We start from the raw sequence: 15,981 nt of genomic DNA on the forward strand, positions 1-15,981 counted from the left end.
TCATCCATGGGTTCTGAATGCTCTTGTCAAATAAGAGTCCAGCACAGCTAGAGGTTAGTGGCACATGGTGATCTATTATCCTAAAGGCATAACGATGTAATCACTCTACATTGACTTATGACACACTATCAGTGAATACTATTTTTACAGCGTGATGCCACAATTTATGGCAGCATGTGACATCCTTGTTTGTTTGGTATTGGGCCCAGGTGTTAATTTGCACAGTGGCCCAGATGTATTAAGCTACACCTCTAGTTCACTGCTTTTAAGTATAACGACTAGCAACCCTGCAAAAATGACAACTTAAAGTTGGCAATAACCTGTTAGACATTTAATTCCATGTTCTAAAATATTCTAGAATGAATGCTCTGAAATGAGTTGCTCAGTTAAAGAGGGAGTCTTAACTGGATATTGCCTTTTAATAACCCATATAAAGGTATATGGACATTATTAAAAAGAGCTCCTACTCAGGATCCCCTTCTGTTATCTAGAGGAAAGAGCCTCCAGAAAGTGAGACTCGGAGGGCTCAGTGCAGCCCTGTATAGTATTACAAGGTCACTCATTTCTTTGAATGGGCACCATGTAATATTACATTTCATTGTAAATGTGTGACTGTTAAAGTTGAGTGAACATGCTCATCCGAGCTTGATGCTCGTTCGAGTATTAGCATACTCGATGGTGCTCGTTACTCGAGCAAGTATCACGCCGTGTTGAACCCCTCCCCGTTTTGACCCCTCCCCGCATTATCACTTCCTGCTGTGACGTGCCAGCGTGCACACATCTACAGCAGTATGTGGCTGGCTGGCTGGGGGGTAGAGAAAGAGAGAGAGATATAGATAGAGAGAGAGAGGGAAAAAAAAAAAAGCTCGGCACCCGGTGGGTCAAATACAAAAATGCTCGAATCTCCTATTGACTTCAATGGGGTTTGTTACTCGAATAGAGCTCTCGAATATTACAAAAAGCTTGACTCGAATAACGAGCACCCGAGCATTTTGGTACTCACTCATCTCTAGTGACTGTCTACATCTTCAGTTGATATCATTAGGCGTTTCAGCAGTTGGACCTACAGTGAACAGGTAATTGTTGGGGAACCTGAATTCTGAATTGCAATTGTCCGGTGGAGACAAACCCTTCAACTCATAAACTTGGTATTGTAGTTTAGTATAAAGATGTCTATACACATTAGATTAAAGTAGGAATAAATGTATAATTTCTATCAAAATGATCATTTGTTGGGTGAAATTGAACAACTGACAAACATTTTAGTCGACTGATGACAGACCATTATCATCTGGAAAGATATTGACCATGTCTGAAGTTTTTGTCCATTAGTGGGATGAAAAATCTTTCCTTCTCATGAAAGTTCTTTCATCCAAGAACGATCTTTCTTTAAAAGAACATCCCTAGAAAGATTGCTCATCCTTCGCCAGATTGGTCATTGATAATGTATAGCCAGTGTGCATGATTGTAATGGCTAATGTGGACTGCAATGTGTTGGCATAACGATTGATCATGAAACAATCCACCTACTTGTATCTAATGTGTATGGCCATCTTAACTCACATTACTTATTCCAGATAGTATTAAGCGTTTTTTGAATATGTTAAGAATTTAGATAAAAGAAACTTAACTTGTACAAGTTCAAAACTTATACTTATAATTGATGCTGGAATTAAACATCTTAGCCAAGTTATGCCCATAACATCTGCCTCTTATGTGTTCTGTCATTTTTGTCAAATAGTTTTGACAAAAAGGCTTTTGTTCCTATTCCTCTTATGTAATTTCTAATATAAATTATTTCAACAGTCAAAAACTGTTTTGGATTTCATAAGAACCCAAGCTATACATTTAAAATAATCTTTTAAATGTGGCACAAATCCACCAAAGCTAAAGAATTTCAAAAATGGACTTGAGTACAGATCAGAGGAGATTTTAAGCCCACTGGTAATTTTAATAAACAGGGCCATGTTGTAGGTGTAACTTGCCAACTGTACAAGACCATAAATAGATGCCCCATTAGTATATCTTATCTTCGGATAGTTACCTGTGCGGATACCAAATCACTTAAATATGACACAAAGTTTTCCAACAATACTCCACTTCCATTGTCAGGTTAATACTACAACTGCCTACATGTCCTAGACATTTTAGGACTTGTAAACAGTGGAGGAAGTGACTTGTAACCCTGTTTAACATACAGGAAGTTGTATGGGTGACTATCACCATTCAAACATGAGGAACACTGGTGGCCATGGTGGGAAGAGATCCATGGGAAGGGATTTTAATATTATATACCACATTGTATTTGATATTGAAATATGCAGTGTATTTCATAACTATTCTCAGAATATGAGAATATTTTATGATGATCACAGACCCATTTTATGATTTTACTACTGGATTAGAGCTTTGCTCTAAATTAACTTGTTATTGTGTATTCTTTGATTAAATGAGAATAGACGATGTCTTTAACAATGAAAATAAGTAAATTAAAGAGACTTAGCTTTGTGAGAAATTGATTTGGGTTATTTTGATAGTTAATGATTATCACTTAACAAGGACACAGCAGCCATTTTGTTGTAGCCACTGAGCTACTGTCAATCTGTTACTACAGTTATTAATTTGAAACCCGGAAAAAAAAATCTTTCAAACTGTTAGAGGAATTAGATCTATACCCTTAAAGCATTTGTTCCTTTTCAAAATACCTTATTTGTATATTACAGTGAAATATATTTGACATAAGACATTATTTTCAACAACATAGCAGTAGTTCAGTACATGCACACACATACATGGCTTTGAGGCATCAAAGCTGTTAAAATAACTTATAATTAAAGGGATTTTCCAGGGAGAATACTATTGATGACCTATTCTCCGGATAGGTCATCAATAGTTGATTGGTTGGGGTCCCGAGCAACGGACCCCGACCAATCACCTGAGCGGGCGCATGCTGTCAGTGCTGCAAATACACAGAGGTCAGAGTAGAAGCAGCGGAAGTCTCAGCAACGACCTCTGTGTAGTGGCCGGCGCTTGTAACTGCAGGAACGGCTCTCATTTATTTCAGTGGGAGCAGTGCTTGCTGTTACAAGCGCCAACCGCTACACAGAGGTCGGCATGGAGGCTTCCACTCCAACTTCGGTGTATTTATAGCGCTGACAGCATGCACCCACTCAGCTGATAGGTCGGAGTCCCTAGTGACAGACCCCAGCCAATCAACTATTGATGGCCTATCCCGAGGATAGGTCATCAATAGTATTCTCACTGGAAAACCCCTTTAATGTATGTGATGTTAAATATTCTTGTATATAAAAGACAAAAAGTATTATAGAGATGATACCTTTATGAAGAGTTTCAGATTTAGTTGTCCTTGCCCAGTTGCCCGTACATTTTATAAATGTTAATTAGAAATACCACAAAAAGGACAATTTGTCTATGACCCTTGTATTTTCTTTAAACTTATAGTGAAAGAACATTTGTGTTTCTTGAGTATCGCTGAAGCTCAAATTGTGTGGCCTGCATTAAAAAACTTTAAATTAATGTACTATTGAGTAAGCTAGGCGGCTTCAAAGTCTTTCTGAAATGTCTGTTTTTGCACTTAGCAGTGCAGATATCGACAAAATATTTTATGCTTATGTCAAAAAGTTAACTCTGACTCTAATGCTTCTAAACTAAAATTGATCCAAAGTCTTCTCTATCCAAAATAGACTTGTTGAACATGTATATTGCTTCTACATATGAAGGACTACACACTCCTCATTTTTCAAATTGTAACCTCTGAATTCATATAAGTTTTATAATCTAATTGCATTACAAAAATAACATTTCTAAACATGATCTCTTTAAAATAACGAAGATGAGCGAATCAATCCACCACATTAATACATTCGACAACCGGACAACAAATAGTATACAGTGGGAAAATTAGATTCACCTACTATTCTCATCCATCTCCATAAAGTGAACCTCAAGACTAAAACTGACTCCCAAACAATGGATCCACATGGCAGGTAAACTGCAAGTAGATTTGCACAGATTGATTCGCTCATGGATTAAGGATTAGCATTCACAGTTCCTCTTAATTCATTGATGCATGTGTTATGCATAATTACATTAAAAAAATAGAAGATATAGACACGCACTGTACAGAATTATTTGGAGTGAGTGGAAGAAAAGGGTTTGTGCCTCCACAATATGGACTGCAACATGCTAACCGAAATGGTTCTTTATGCATATGATTGCAAAAAGTGCTCAGTATGCATGACAAAAATATTAAAACACACAATATGTAGTCAGAGAGAATGACATTCACCTGAAATATATCTACACTCATATAATAGAATTCATTATCTTCTCTCAAAAACACCATCCTTCATTATTTTAGTATTGGGACGAGCAGCAGCACATATTCGAAAAATACAGAATATTCTATACATTTCTCTTCGTTTGTTAAGCAAGGAAGATTCTTTTTACTTTTTTCGGCAATTTCAATTTATGTCGTGCAAGACTCGATCCTTTACGGACTAATTACCTCTCTACGATAAGAACACAGGATTCTAATCTATTTTACCATGACTTTAAAGAGAGATTACATTAGTTTTCCTAAATCTGGCTTGCTAACATATTTTCTAAATTCCTGCTTTGAAATATATAGTATTATATCGTCTCAATATTTGCTATCTAATAACATCCTTATGAAGAAATTTGAATAACTTGAAATCATTCTGTTCTTCCTGTATTCTTTCAATTTTACGAGCTACAGTAGGAGACAGATCCAAAAAGATGAATTTTTAAAATACAATTTTCTTCATACCGCTAAAATCATGCTGAAAATGTATACAGTATGCAAATGATGATCTACATAATTAAACTATATGCTGGTATACAATGGCTTAAATTTATATTGGTTACTAGCACTTTAAGAAAAAAAAAGTGCTTCCCTGAACAAATTATATATATATATATTTATATTTACTACCTATTTCTTTACCTATTCTAATTCAATTATATATTTCATTCTCGAAATGATTTATCAACTGCATTGGCCAAGTAGTAAAAGACACTTCCTGGTAGATTGGCACAGTTTTCAAATCACAAAGATATCTTTTGATATACAATAAATAAAATATTATCCCCAATGAAAAGTTGCAGTTCTTTCTAAGCAGTTTCATAGTCACTTCTTTCAGGTTTCACACATTTTGTTTTAGGAATGTTTAAAAAGTTCTCGATAGAAAGTTATGAAAATACCTTTCTCTAGAATAAAAGATACTGCAACTTTCAACAATTCTCACTTTTAGATTCAGAAATATACAAGACGTTAAATGTGAGAATAGAGGTAATTGTACGATTGTAGACCTAGGACCATCACCCAAGGTTACTTTCATACACAAAGGGAAACCACACTTTCTCCTCTCTGAAGGTTGTTTGGTTGCTTTCAGCTTCCCAAAAAATTGGTCAAACATGCAAGATGTTTGAGGTCAGAGATCCAAACAAAGCCTTGGTAGTGGGTCATAAAAAACAAGTCAAGAAGTCATTGTCTTTACTATTAAGATCTTTCGCAACAGGGTCCCACAGTGCTTTCCAAGGAAAGTTGTGAAGCTTGACGGAGGAGAGGACCTGTTGATGGATCAACCATTGATGAGGTTGGGAATAACTTGTACCAGCCAATAACCATGCTTGATAAATCCAACTCTTCTAGAAGTATTCTGGCAACTCCCATAAAATGCTTCCTTTCCATTCTTCCATAATTTCCCCAAACCATCACCTTTAAGACAACACATATCATCATCATACGTAAGTGGACTTGCCACATTGGATTAATCAGCTTTCATAACTTTTTGTTCTATTATCATTCATTTTTTAAATTATTTACCATGAAAATACAGTTAGAGTTATTAAGTACAATGATGTACCTAGAATGATATTTTGGATGGTGTGTAGAGATGAGCGAACGTGCTCGCTTAGAGCAATTACTCGAACGAGCATCACTTTTTTCGAGTAACTGCCTAATCGGGCAAAAAGATTCGGGGAGCACTGGGGGTGAGCGGGGGGTTGCGGTAGGGAGTGGGGGGGAAAGAGAGAGAGAGCTGCCCCCTGCCAACCCTTGCTCCACCCCGCTGCCCCCCCGAATCTTTTCGCCCGAGTAGGCAGTTACTCAAAAAAAAGCGAAGCTCGATCGAGTAATTGTCCTAAACAAGCACGTTCGCTCATCTCTAATGGTGTGCTATTTGATTATAACACCAATCAATTTTAATTTATTAAGTTAAATAAAGTAAAGCAAAAATGAGGTTATTCATCTTTGGACACCCTGATGTTGAACGAATACTCTATGAACTTTTAGTTTGTCTGTGGAATTTCAGTCCCCATCTAACTTAAATATAACTGAAAATCTGTGATGCGTAAGCTCTCCTACCAATAGGCAGAATAGCACATAATGAACCCATTCTCAGCCAATAGGTTCAAAACAGACCTATTATATCAGTCAACCCATGGTGCCAGAATGAACACAGCCCTAAACTTTTTTTTAGTGATTAGAATAATTCTCCACAGCACCACCTCTGAACAGCTGTCTGTACATGGACACTCGGATTTAGATTACATATCTAGTCATGTTGCATGTTTTATTAAAAGATTGGCTCATGAGGTTGCTACCTTCCAATAGGTGGTGCTGTGGAGGATAATTCCACCATTGACTTGTATCAGTAGTATGAGAAACTGCCCCTTGCTTTTGGATGGACCAGCACTCTACCTCTCTGGTTCAAACTACCAAAGTACACTGTGTATAGCGTAGTTTGAGAATTTGGCAGCCATATTACATACATGAAGAGGAGACTGGACATAGGACAAACCACAGCAGCAACAAAAAGGAGGTCACCGGGTTTGTTAAAGATGTCCAGGAATAGCATAAAATGGCTGCTGCCAGTGCAGCCAGTGGAAACCCGTCCTAGGATGGAAGAATTTATTTGAAACCCAAAGGAAGAAGAGGCCAGGACCATGAGCAGCAAGTGGAGCCCAACGCTACACTGTTCTGAACAGTGCAGAATGAAGCTCTGCCCACTGCTGCAGCTCCGCTCTGTTACTCCCTTCTCTGAGCTGCATATAAAATCTCATGTCAGTATGCTGTTGGGCTTCTATGGCCCTATCAGCACATGAAGTCACATTTGCCCTTGGATAAAAGTTCTACTCATTGTTTCCCCTATTACACATGAATGTATTGATTTTTAACCAACTTTCCCATGTGTTAGATGATCTTGTGATCATTTTCCTACATTTTCCTCTGTACAACACATTTGTAAGTATTTTACAATATTACAGTTTTATGTTGAGGCCTTCATCAGCTCATTTATGAGCTTAAAGAAGACCAAAGAAGAAAATTGCCATGCACCTTCTCTTGAGTACAGATCTATTAAACCTGTAAAAAGCTATGTAAGTATCGGCTGCCGTGCCAACAGTCACAATGATGTTAAATCAACTCTTAAAAGAGCTGGAATAGGAAGTGAGTGACTAATTGCTTTCTTGGGGATGTAGTTTCAAATTAAATTATACAGTACTTGAAGAGAAAGGACATGGCTTCAAGTCAGCTCTGCTGTTAAGTGCACAGATACCGGGACGCATCTTGCATAGAACTGTCACAAAGCCAAAGTATTAAGTATGCATTCTACAAAGATCACTTCCCTTTTATCACAGAGGAAGAGTGTTAACCTTACAATGAATCCTCAATGGCTCCCCGAATTTCTGAGGACTATTGTAAGATGCGCCAATCCATTTTTGTAACCCAACCATTGGTATAATTTATATTGCCAATGTCACCCGGGCCAAGTAAGCACACAGCCAGCTTGACTCTGTGAGACTATGGAATTCTCTGCATGCGAGAGTTCACAAGGGGTATTTCTTGGACATAAAAATATTACAAGCTATAGTCACAAGATTATGGGAGGTTGCCATCTCACAGCCAGATCATTTTCCGTAAGGATCAATCCTACTGTATGCACAGAGTTGCTAAACCATTTATTAGGCAATCTGTGGGACATTTCCATAAATAATTACAGTCAGAAACCTAATTTCCTTTACCAGAGATTCTTTTTAAGGCCTTTTTCTGATATATCACATGGATGGTCATTCTTTGCAAGCATTAGATCAAAGATTTACAGAGATGGAGATCTCCTAGGAGCTTCTAGGGGTCTCAGTGAGCAGTTGAACCTTCACTGGTGTCCTCTTTTAACATCCCTTACGTTCATAGTTTTATGCTCTCTTCATAATCGTACTCTTCTATTTCTATTGTTTGGTCATCTTCAATGTTTTTTTTTACCACTTTGTTTATTAGTAATAACAATATTTATAACATTTTAATATTCAGGATAAAAGGGCTTCTCGTCCTTACCTGCAATACTTTCCCTTGTGGGCCCTCTGAAAATACAAGAACCTGATTATATAATGGGTCTACTGACTTCCGGGCAACTTTTGTCTTCTTTTTAGCAACACAAAGTCCATTCTCTAGTAGATAAACCTTTATGTAAGCAGCTGGAAGATATAAAAGCAGACAATATTAAAGCCATTTAGCAAACAATGCAAGAAACAGATTGCACGCTGAGCAACATATGGACAATGCACACTGCAAACTGCTGAAGCTAACATTATCAGGGACAAAAATCTCAGAGTCTGAAAAATGTTCTATTTTATTTCTAGTATATAAACTATTCAATTGTTTTATGCACAATTAAAGTTTGTAATACATTTGGCTACAACAATAATTTAACTAGCTGTATAAAATCATTAACTGTTAAAGCAATGGAGTACATAGAAGTCATGGGGCCCCATAGCAAAAATGGGCCCCTATTATGGTATCTAGTTTTGCCACCCAGGGCAGTGGAGCCCAGTGTTTGATTCGTGTTCCATGCCCTTTAAAATGACCCTTGAGAATATTCTCAATCTCTTTGTCTGCTAACAATGTAGTTCCTCTTTGCAGAAAGGTACTGCAAATGGTTTTACTATCAAGCAGAAAAAGGGAGAGTGCAATCCCAGCTGGGACCCCTCTCTTCAAGGGCCCCATAGCAGTCACATGGTCTGCCTCTGCTATGTATGCCTTTGTGTTAAAGCAAATATGTCAATATACTGTACAATAAAGGAAACCTGTTAACAACTATAAGCACCATCTAATATAAAAAAGTCTACATGCTTTTTTGTGCGCCACAGTTTGACTCCTTTGTGTCACCTTTGGTGGATGATTTTGGTGTCATTAGATTTGTGACATCCTCAGCACCACCGTAAAATCCTAAAACTTGAGTTTGATACATTGAGTGACCTCTCAGGCCAGGTCAAAGTTCCTATGTTAAGTCGAACGGTGCTGCTGTGCTTTAGCCAACAGCACTGCTAGGGAAAGTCAGGGCTCCTTCAGAGTGGAGAGGGCGATATCGGGCCGTGAATTACCACTTGATATCACCCTCTCAATCCATTTGGAAACCCTCGGATGAGAGGTGTTTTTACATGGAAACAGCCTTGCATCCCTCCAGGGCCAAAGGTATCCCGTGGCACGGCTGTCACAGCCACAGCAGGGGATAGCAAGGTTCTCCCATTGTTTTCAATAGGGCCGGTGCTGCTACCACCCGCCCTATTGAGAATGATAGGCGATATCGCAAAAAGAAAGGACATGCTGCGATTTTGTTTCCAAGCACAGGATCACAATGTGGTGCCATGCAGGAAAACATCGCAAATGTGAATGAACCCATTTTATGTTTGTGTAGCTAACATTGCGTCAATCTAGTATAGAAAGTTTTTTCGCTTATACTTTAGGTGACATGGAATCTGGGGAGCCTCTTTTTATTCTCACCCTGTGCCCCATTCCTGTGATGTCGCCCCACAAAATCAACACGCAGCAAGCGTGACTCTTTTCAGATGGCTGTTTATGCATTCCCACAGAGAGGAATAAAAGTGCGCGGGCGCAGCCTTCTGAAAAGAATCGAGCTAGTGTACGTGCACTTATACAGCAGTAATGGGAGAAGCAAGTGAATATCACCTAAACTATTAGCACAATAACTTAGTTTATGGTGCTTTAAGTTGGTGACCGAGTCCCTTTAATTTGTTTGCAGAAAAAAGTAGCTCATGTGACTGTATAAAACTGTATTATATCTCATTAGCCATCTTCCTCATATCCTAGCAGCCTGAAGATCCCCTTTTGCTGGCTGCAGACTCTTTGTAAGAGTATATTTGCAAGTGGCAGATTTGTTGCAGAAATTTCTGCAACTGTCCCATTCATCTTTGAAAAATCCATGTTGTTTCCTCCAAAACAACCTCATGCCGATGAATGGAACTGATTTTCAATTGTAGACATTTCTGCAAGAAATCTACCGCATGTGAATCTATCCTAAATGTTCACAATCTTCCTGATTAGTAACACATCTAAAAGGTATTGTTTCTCCTTGCAGAGATCCAGAAACCCCTTGGCAATGGCAGACTGCTGTGAGAGGGGAAGAGGAGCAATAGGGTGCAGCAGCCAGTTAGTCAGACCTCACAGCTCATATCTTCAGCTCCAAAATCCTTTGCCTATTTTCTTAGCATTTATGTATTTTAAATTGCTTGGTTAAAAAAAAGCAGCCTTAGGGCTTCTACCCACTAGCGTGTTTTTTAATGCTGCGATATCGCTGCATTTTTTCAATGGGACTTTCAAATGTTAAAATCGTATCGCACAAAAATCGCAAGTTTGTGCTTCTGCAATTTTAGTGCAATGCGATTTTAACATTAGAATGTCCCATTGACATTTGCATAAAAAAATGCTGCGATATCGCAGCGTTAAAAAAAACGCTAGTGGGTAGAAGCCCTTATACATTGGGGTGAAAACTTTAGTCTGTGTGTTTGATGTATAATGGACAACTCAACATTTGGTCACTTATACCAGATGATATTTCAAACTATACAGGCATAGATTGAATCAAACGGGTCTCATCCTAATGGGATGGGAGGCGGAAAGCTTCCTCACTGCGGTTCAGGGTCCTTTTACAAATCACTGTGACAGTAGGGTTCTTTTTAAACTTAATTATTTACACTGGGAAGAGCCCACTAACTAATTTTAAACATAAAATATAACTTTTATTCACTCTGTTAAAAATTGAGCTCACTGACAAACATACACAGATATATATCAATCTAAATGATCAATTTACGATCAGTAAAGTATCAACACTGTAGTTCCAATATTAATAGATTCTGTTGGTGGACAAAAAGTATATAAATTATGCACGATCAACTTGTTTTTGTGTATCGTGCAGAAATTAATTTATTCTCCCACAGTCGACGTGTTTCTTCAGTCACCTCCAACCTGTGACTGATTCATCAGGATGGGGAGACAGTATATTACAGAAATAGGTCCACTTTGATGATGGATAGTGAGGATGTATTAATCACTTATCAAAAACTCCCTTTTTTCTCTTTTCCTGTGGATTTTTATATAGTACGGGAGTTTTCTTTTCCCCAAAATTTGATGATACTTGTGTTGCAAATGGTCTGAATTCTGATATTAATTGGTTTCAGCTCAGTACTTGAAGTATCCAGCCCAGATTGATTTAGGTTTAATCATGGTTAACGGATGCCATCCGAGCTAGATCTCTAACCACATTAATGATATCACTCAGGAATCATGTGGTTACGATGATACGCGGACTGGTATCCAACTGATGTATGTATCTTCACTGTGACTCTGTTAGACTAATGGTCATCAGTGTGATCTTATTCCATAAATTATTCTAGTAACTTACTGGGGTACTTCTGTGTAGCTGTCCCTGATGTTTGTTTATAAACCATCAGTAAGTAGCTAACAGATGTTACACAGATACTTGAAATGTTTTTATATAGGCGGTCATAAACACAGTTGGGCCTCAATATTATGAGCCCATTGATAAACTGTGTTATCATTAGTGTCCTTAGTGCAGCTTTTGGTTAGTCTAAGTCAAAAGAGCTAGATCCTTTGGCTCAATTGCAGTGACTGAACACTAAAGCTGACTTAGTTTGCTGCCCAGATCACTAAAGAGAGCTGTAACATAGTACTGGAATCGGATGTGATATCTGATAGCACCCTTCAACCTTTCCCACACAGCACAGCATGTGCAACCGCTGGGATCAATGTCCCACAATAAACTGACAGACCTTCATGAATTCATGAATGGGTGAGTGAGAGCTGCCCCTGATTTGCCCTGCGCTGAGCCAATCAGAGGCAGCTCTCAGCTCACACCCATTCATGAATTCATGAATGGGTGTGAGTGAGAGCTGCCTCTGATTGGTCAGGCTGTGACCAATCAGAGGCAGCTCATTCAGCAGGCGGGGATTTTAAATCCCCGGCTGCTGAATACTAGAGAGAGCAGTTCAGGAGAACTGCCGCTGGCCCCGGCTGAACTCCGTCTGCCGGGACAAGGTGAGTATATATATTTTTTTTATTTTTACACATTTCTGGATGAATTGCAGGGAAGGGCTTATATATTTAAGCCCTTCCCGACAATTCATCCCGCGATCGCCGGCAGCCCATTGCTTTCAATGGAGCGGCTGTATTGCCGGCTCCATTGAATTCAATGGGCAAACATCGTTCTTCTCTGTCACAGCTGTTACAGCTGTGGCAGAGGAGAATGATTTGTCTTCTATATGTTCTCAATGGGGTCGGCGCTGCTGCCGCTGGCCCCATTGAGTGCATATAGAGAAGAGAACAGGAATCGCAGATCGCAGATAAGTGGGATCTGCGATTTCTGTTCTATAATTTATCGGACGAGCGCATAAAAAGCACTCATGTGTCCGATACCATTGCAAAGCAATGGTTTTATAAAATCGCCGGACGCATGCGCATGCGAAAATCGCGCAAAAAAATGCCCGTCTGACTGAGCCCTTACAGAGAATAAGGATCTCCTGACCAACATTTATGGTTGTTTGTGTGGCCATTCATTTCCGTGTTTGTTGGCTACATGAAGGACACTAGAGGGGATGTGCTAGAGACAAAGAAAGGTTTTCATGCTCACAAAAAAGATACAATCAGCCAACAAACGAGTGTTTGCTTATTTACTGGCTGATCGTAGGTCTATTTACACAAGGCAATGATTGAGAACAATCGTATGAATGCTTGTTCAGCCAATCACTGTCTCATGTAGAGGGCCTTAAAGGAAACTTGTTTTGTCCTATGAGTTCCATAAACTAAAGTTACGGGCTCGTAGGAGAGGGGCCACTGAATTTGGGAATGTGATTTTTATACTCATCGGTCTCCTCATTCCATTGCGGTTTGCCCATAAAGTTGCCACTCTACAGAGAGAACAGTGTGTGGGTATGCACGCAATGAAGAGAATGGATACACTGACTAGCAACCTTGAGCTCAGATAGTGAGGGATAGGGGAGGCAAGTGAGTATGAAAATCACACCCTCCAACTCAGCGGCCCCTCTCCCATGAGCTTATAATTTTAGCTTATGAGACTCACCGGACGTGACAACCTCACTTTAAGAGAGAGCTCGTAGAGAGGAGTGGAAGACCAGATGACAAAGAAACTTGCCTGATGAGAGATTATAATGGTACCTGTCAGACAGCAACTTCTTGCCTCATGTGAGATAACTCAGGAGAACAAACTGCTGAGTTTGCCCCAGAATGGCGGCACACCTTGGTGACTTTGTTGCCCAGAAATGTGTTCTGGTTGGTTGCCATTTTTTTCTAACATGGTTTTGATACATGAGGCTAATCGTGTGTCAGATCTTGCAGTTTGCAAGCAGACAGACACAAACGGTTTCTGTAAATAGTTTCATGTGCAAAATTGAAACATCATTGTAATAGAGATATCTTGTTTGTTCAACCCCCCCCCACCCCCTATTCCCGCGCTATCCATAATTTCTCGAGAAATCGTTGACCCATAATGTATGACTTGGAAGGTTCAGAGACAGATCCATTTGTTTATTGATTGATTTTCTATTAAAGGCCCCGCAGCGCACATTCCCAGAAGATGCTAAAAAACAGAAATTTAATTAGATGAACCACAGGCGGTTAATCGATGTCATCTTAATCTTTATAGATGCGTTTTCAGATTTTCAATGCCTGGATGATGTGGATCCGTCATTCATTCCCCCCCCCCCCCCCCCCCCCAGTTTTGTCACCTATAACAGCCAGGCTTAAACTTTCCCTTTTCTAGGATCAGTTGCAAAAAAAAGATGGCGATCTGATTGGTTGCAACACTAGTGTATAGAAATAAGACTTATGGTCTTTTCACAGTTAATAAGGTTAATCATTTTTCAATGCTATCCAGGGACATAAATCACATAAAAAAGCATATTATATGAAACTGCCAACAGTTTTACTACTTGTTGCTGAGCAGCTAATTCAAAAGTGACAACCAATATGGCTGCACTTGGCATGCAAAAATGTACATTGTAACGGAATAGGGAAATGACAAATTTAACAGTAGAGATGAGTGAGAATACTCGGTAAGGCGATATACTCGAGAGAACATCGCCTTTTTCGAGTACCTGCTGGCTCGTCCCTGAAGATTCGGTGGGGGCGCGGGGCAGCTAGGGGGAGCGTGGAGGAGAGTGAGAGAGATCCCTCTCTCTCTCTCTCTCTCTCTCCCTCCCGATCCCCTCCGCAAGCCCCTGCTCACCCCCGCGCCCCCTCCCCCGAATCTTCAGGGACGAGCCAGCAGGTACTCGAAAAAGGTGATGTTCTCTTGAGTATAGAGATGAGCGAGCGTTCTCGGTAAGGGCGATTTCGCAATCGAGCACCGCGATTTTCGAGTACTTCACTACTCGGGTGAAAAGTACTCGGGTGCGCTGTGGGTGAGCGGGGGGTTGCAGCGGGGAGTGGGGGGGGGAGAGGGAGAGAGAGAGAGCTCCCCCCTGTTCCCCTCTGCAACCCCCCGCTCACCCACAGCGCACCCGAGTTCTTTTCACCCGAGTAGTGAAGTACTCAAAAATCGCGGTGCTCGATTGCGAAATCGCCCTTACCGCGTACGTTCGCTCATCTCTAATTGAGTATATCACCTTACCGAGTATGCTCGCTCCTCTCTATTTAACAGTCATATTAAATTTACAAAATGTCACATTTTTATTGTACATTTCAAATTTATGTTTCATGTAAATATATTTGGCACAGAACTTGGTCTCCTTAGTTGCATTTTTAACCCATTTTGTGTTCCAGCGGTTATAACTTTTTAATTTTTTGTCAATGTAGCTGTATTAGACCTTGAATTTTGCAAGATGAGTTCATTATTTTGGGTCCATAAAATGTATTAAATAAATGTTATGTTTTTTTGCTAGAGCGCAATGAAAAAAAAAAACTATTTCTCCTGTATTTTTTAAAATTTATTATTACGATGTTCACCATGTGGTATAAATATTGTGTTACCTTTAATTTTGCACGTTTTTACGATTATAACAACACCATATTTATAGAGGTTTTATTCCGTTTTACTACTTTTGCACAACAAAACACTTTTTTTTCCTAAAAAAGAACTTGTGTGGCGCCACACTCCAGAACCAGCACATGTCTATATTTCTGTCGACAGAGCAGTATGAGGGCTTGTTTTTTGCAGGCCAACTTGTAGTTATTATTGGTACTATTTTGAGGTATATATATAATGTTTTGATTCTTTTTTTATTCATGTTTTGGAGGGAGCAAGATGAACCGAAAACGGCTATTTTGCCAATTTCTTTTTTTGTTTTACCAAAATTAACTGTGCTAGATGAATAATGTAATATTTTATAGTATTGGATGTTTTAGATGTGGTGATACTGATAACTTTTTTTTGTGTTCTTTTTATACGTTTTTTGTCATGTACATTTAACGTACCGTATATACCGGCGTATAAGACGACTTTTGAACCCCGAAAAATCTGCTCTGCAGTCGGGGGTCGTCTTATGCGCCGGTAATACAAAAAAAAAAAAAGTGTAAAAAAAAAAAATTTATTACTCACCTCCCACGGCGTTCTGTCGCGCTCCGGCAGGCTGTCGCTCGCTCCTCGTCCCCGGCGCAGCATAGCT

The 15,981-nt window shown here is 39.4% G+C and overlaps 1 protein-coding gene across 2 annotated transcripts in view; it reads right to left on the reverse strand.

The window, feature by feature from the left end:
• Positions 1 to 5,542: 5,542 nt before the first annotated feature.
• Positions 5,543 to 15,981, reverse strand: part of RIMS4 (regulating synaptic membrane exocytosis 4) — a 167,122-nt gene continuing 156,683 nt past the window's right edge. For both annotated transcript variants that reach the window (XM_066586568.1, XM_066586569.1), the window contains 2 exons: positions 8,378 to 8,517; positions 5,543 to 5,761 (listed from right to left, as the gene is read on the reverse strand). In XM_066586568.1, coding sequence (XP_066442665.1) covers positions 5,543 to 5,761; positions 8,378 to 8,517 — 359 coding nt within the window. The remainder of the gene's footprint in view (positions 5,762 to 8,377; positions 8,518 to 15,981) is intronic.

Source organism: Eleutherodactylus coqui, chromosome 13 (genome assembly GCF_035609145.1).
Source record: "Eleutherodactylus coqui strain aEleCoq1 chromosome 13, aEleCoq1.hap1, whole genome shotgun sequence".
Classification (NCBI taxonomy): Eukaryota; Metazoa; Chordata; class Amphibia; order Anura; family Eleutherodactylidae; genus Eleutherodactylus; species Eleutherodactylus coqui.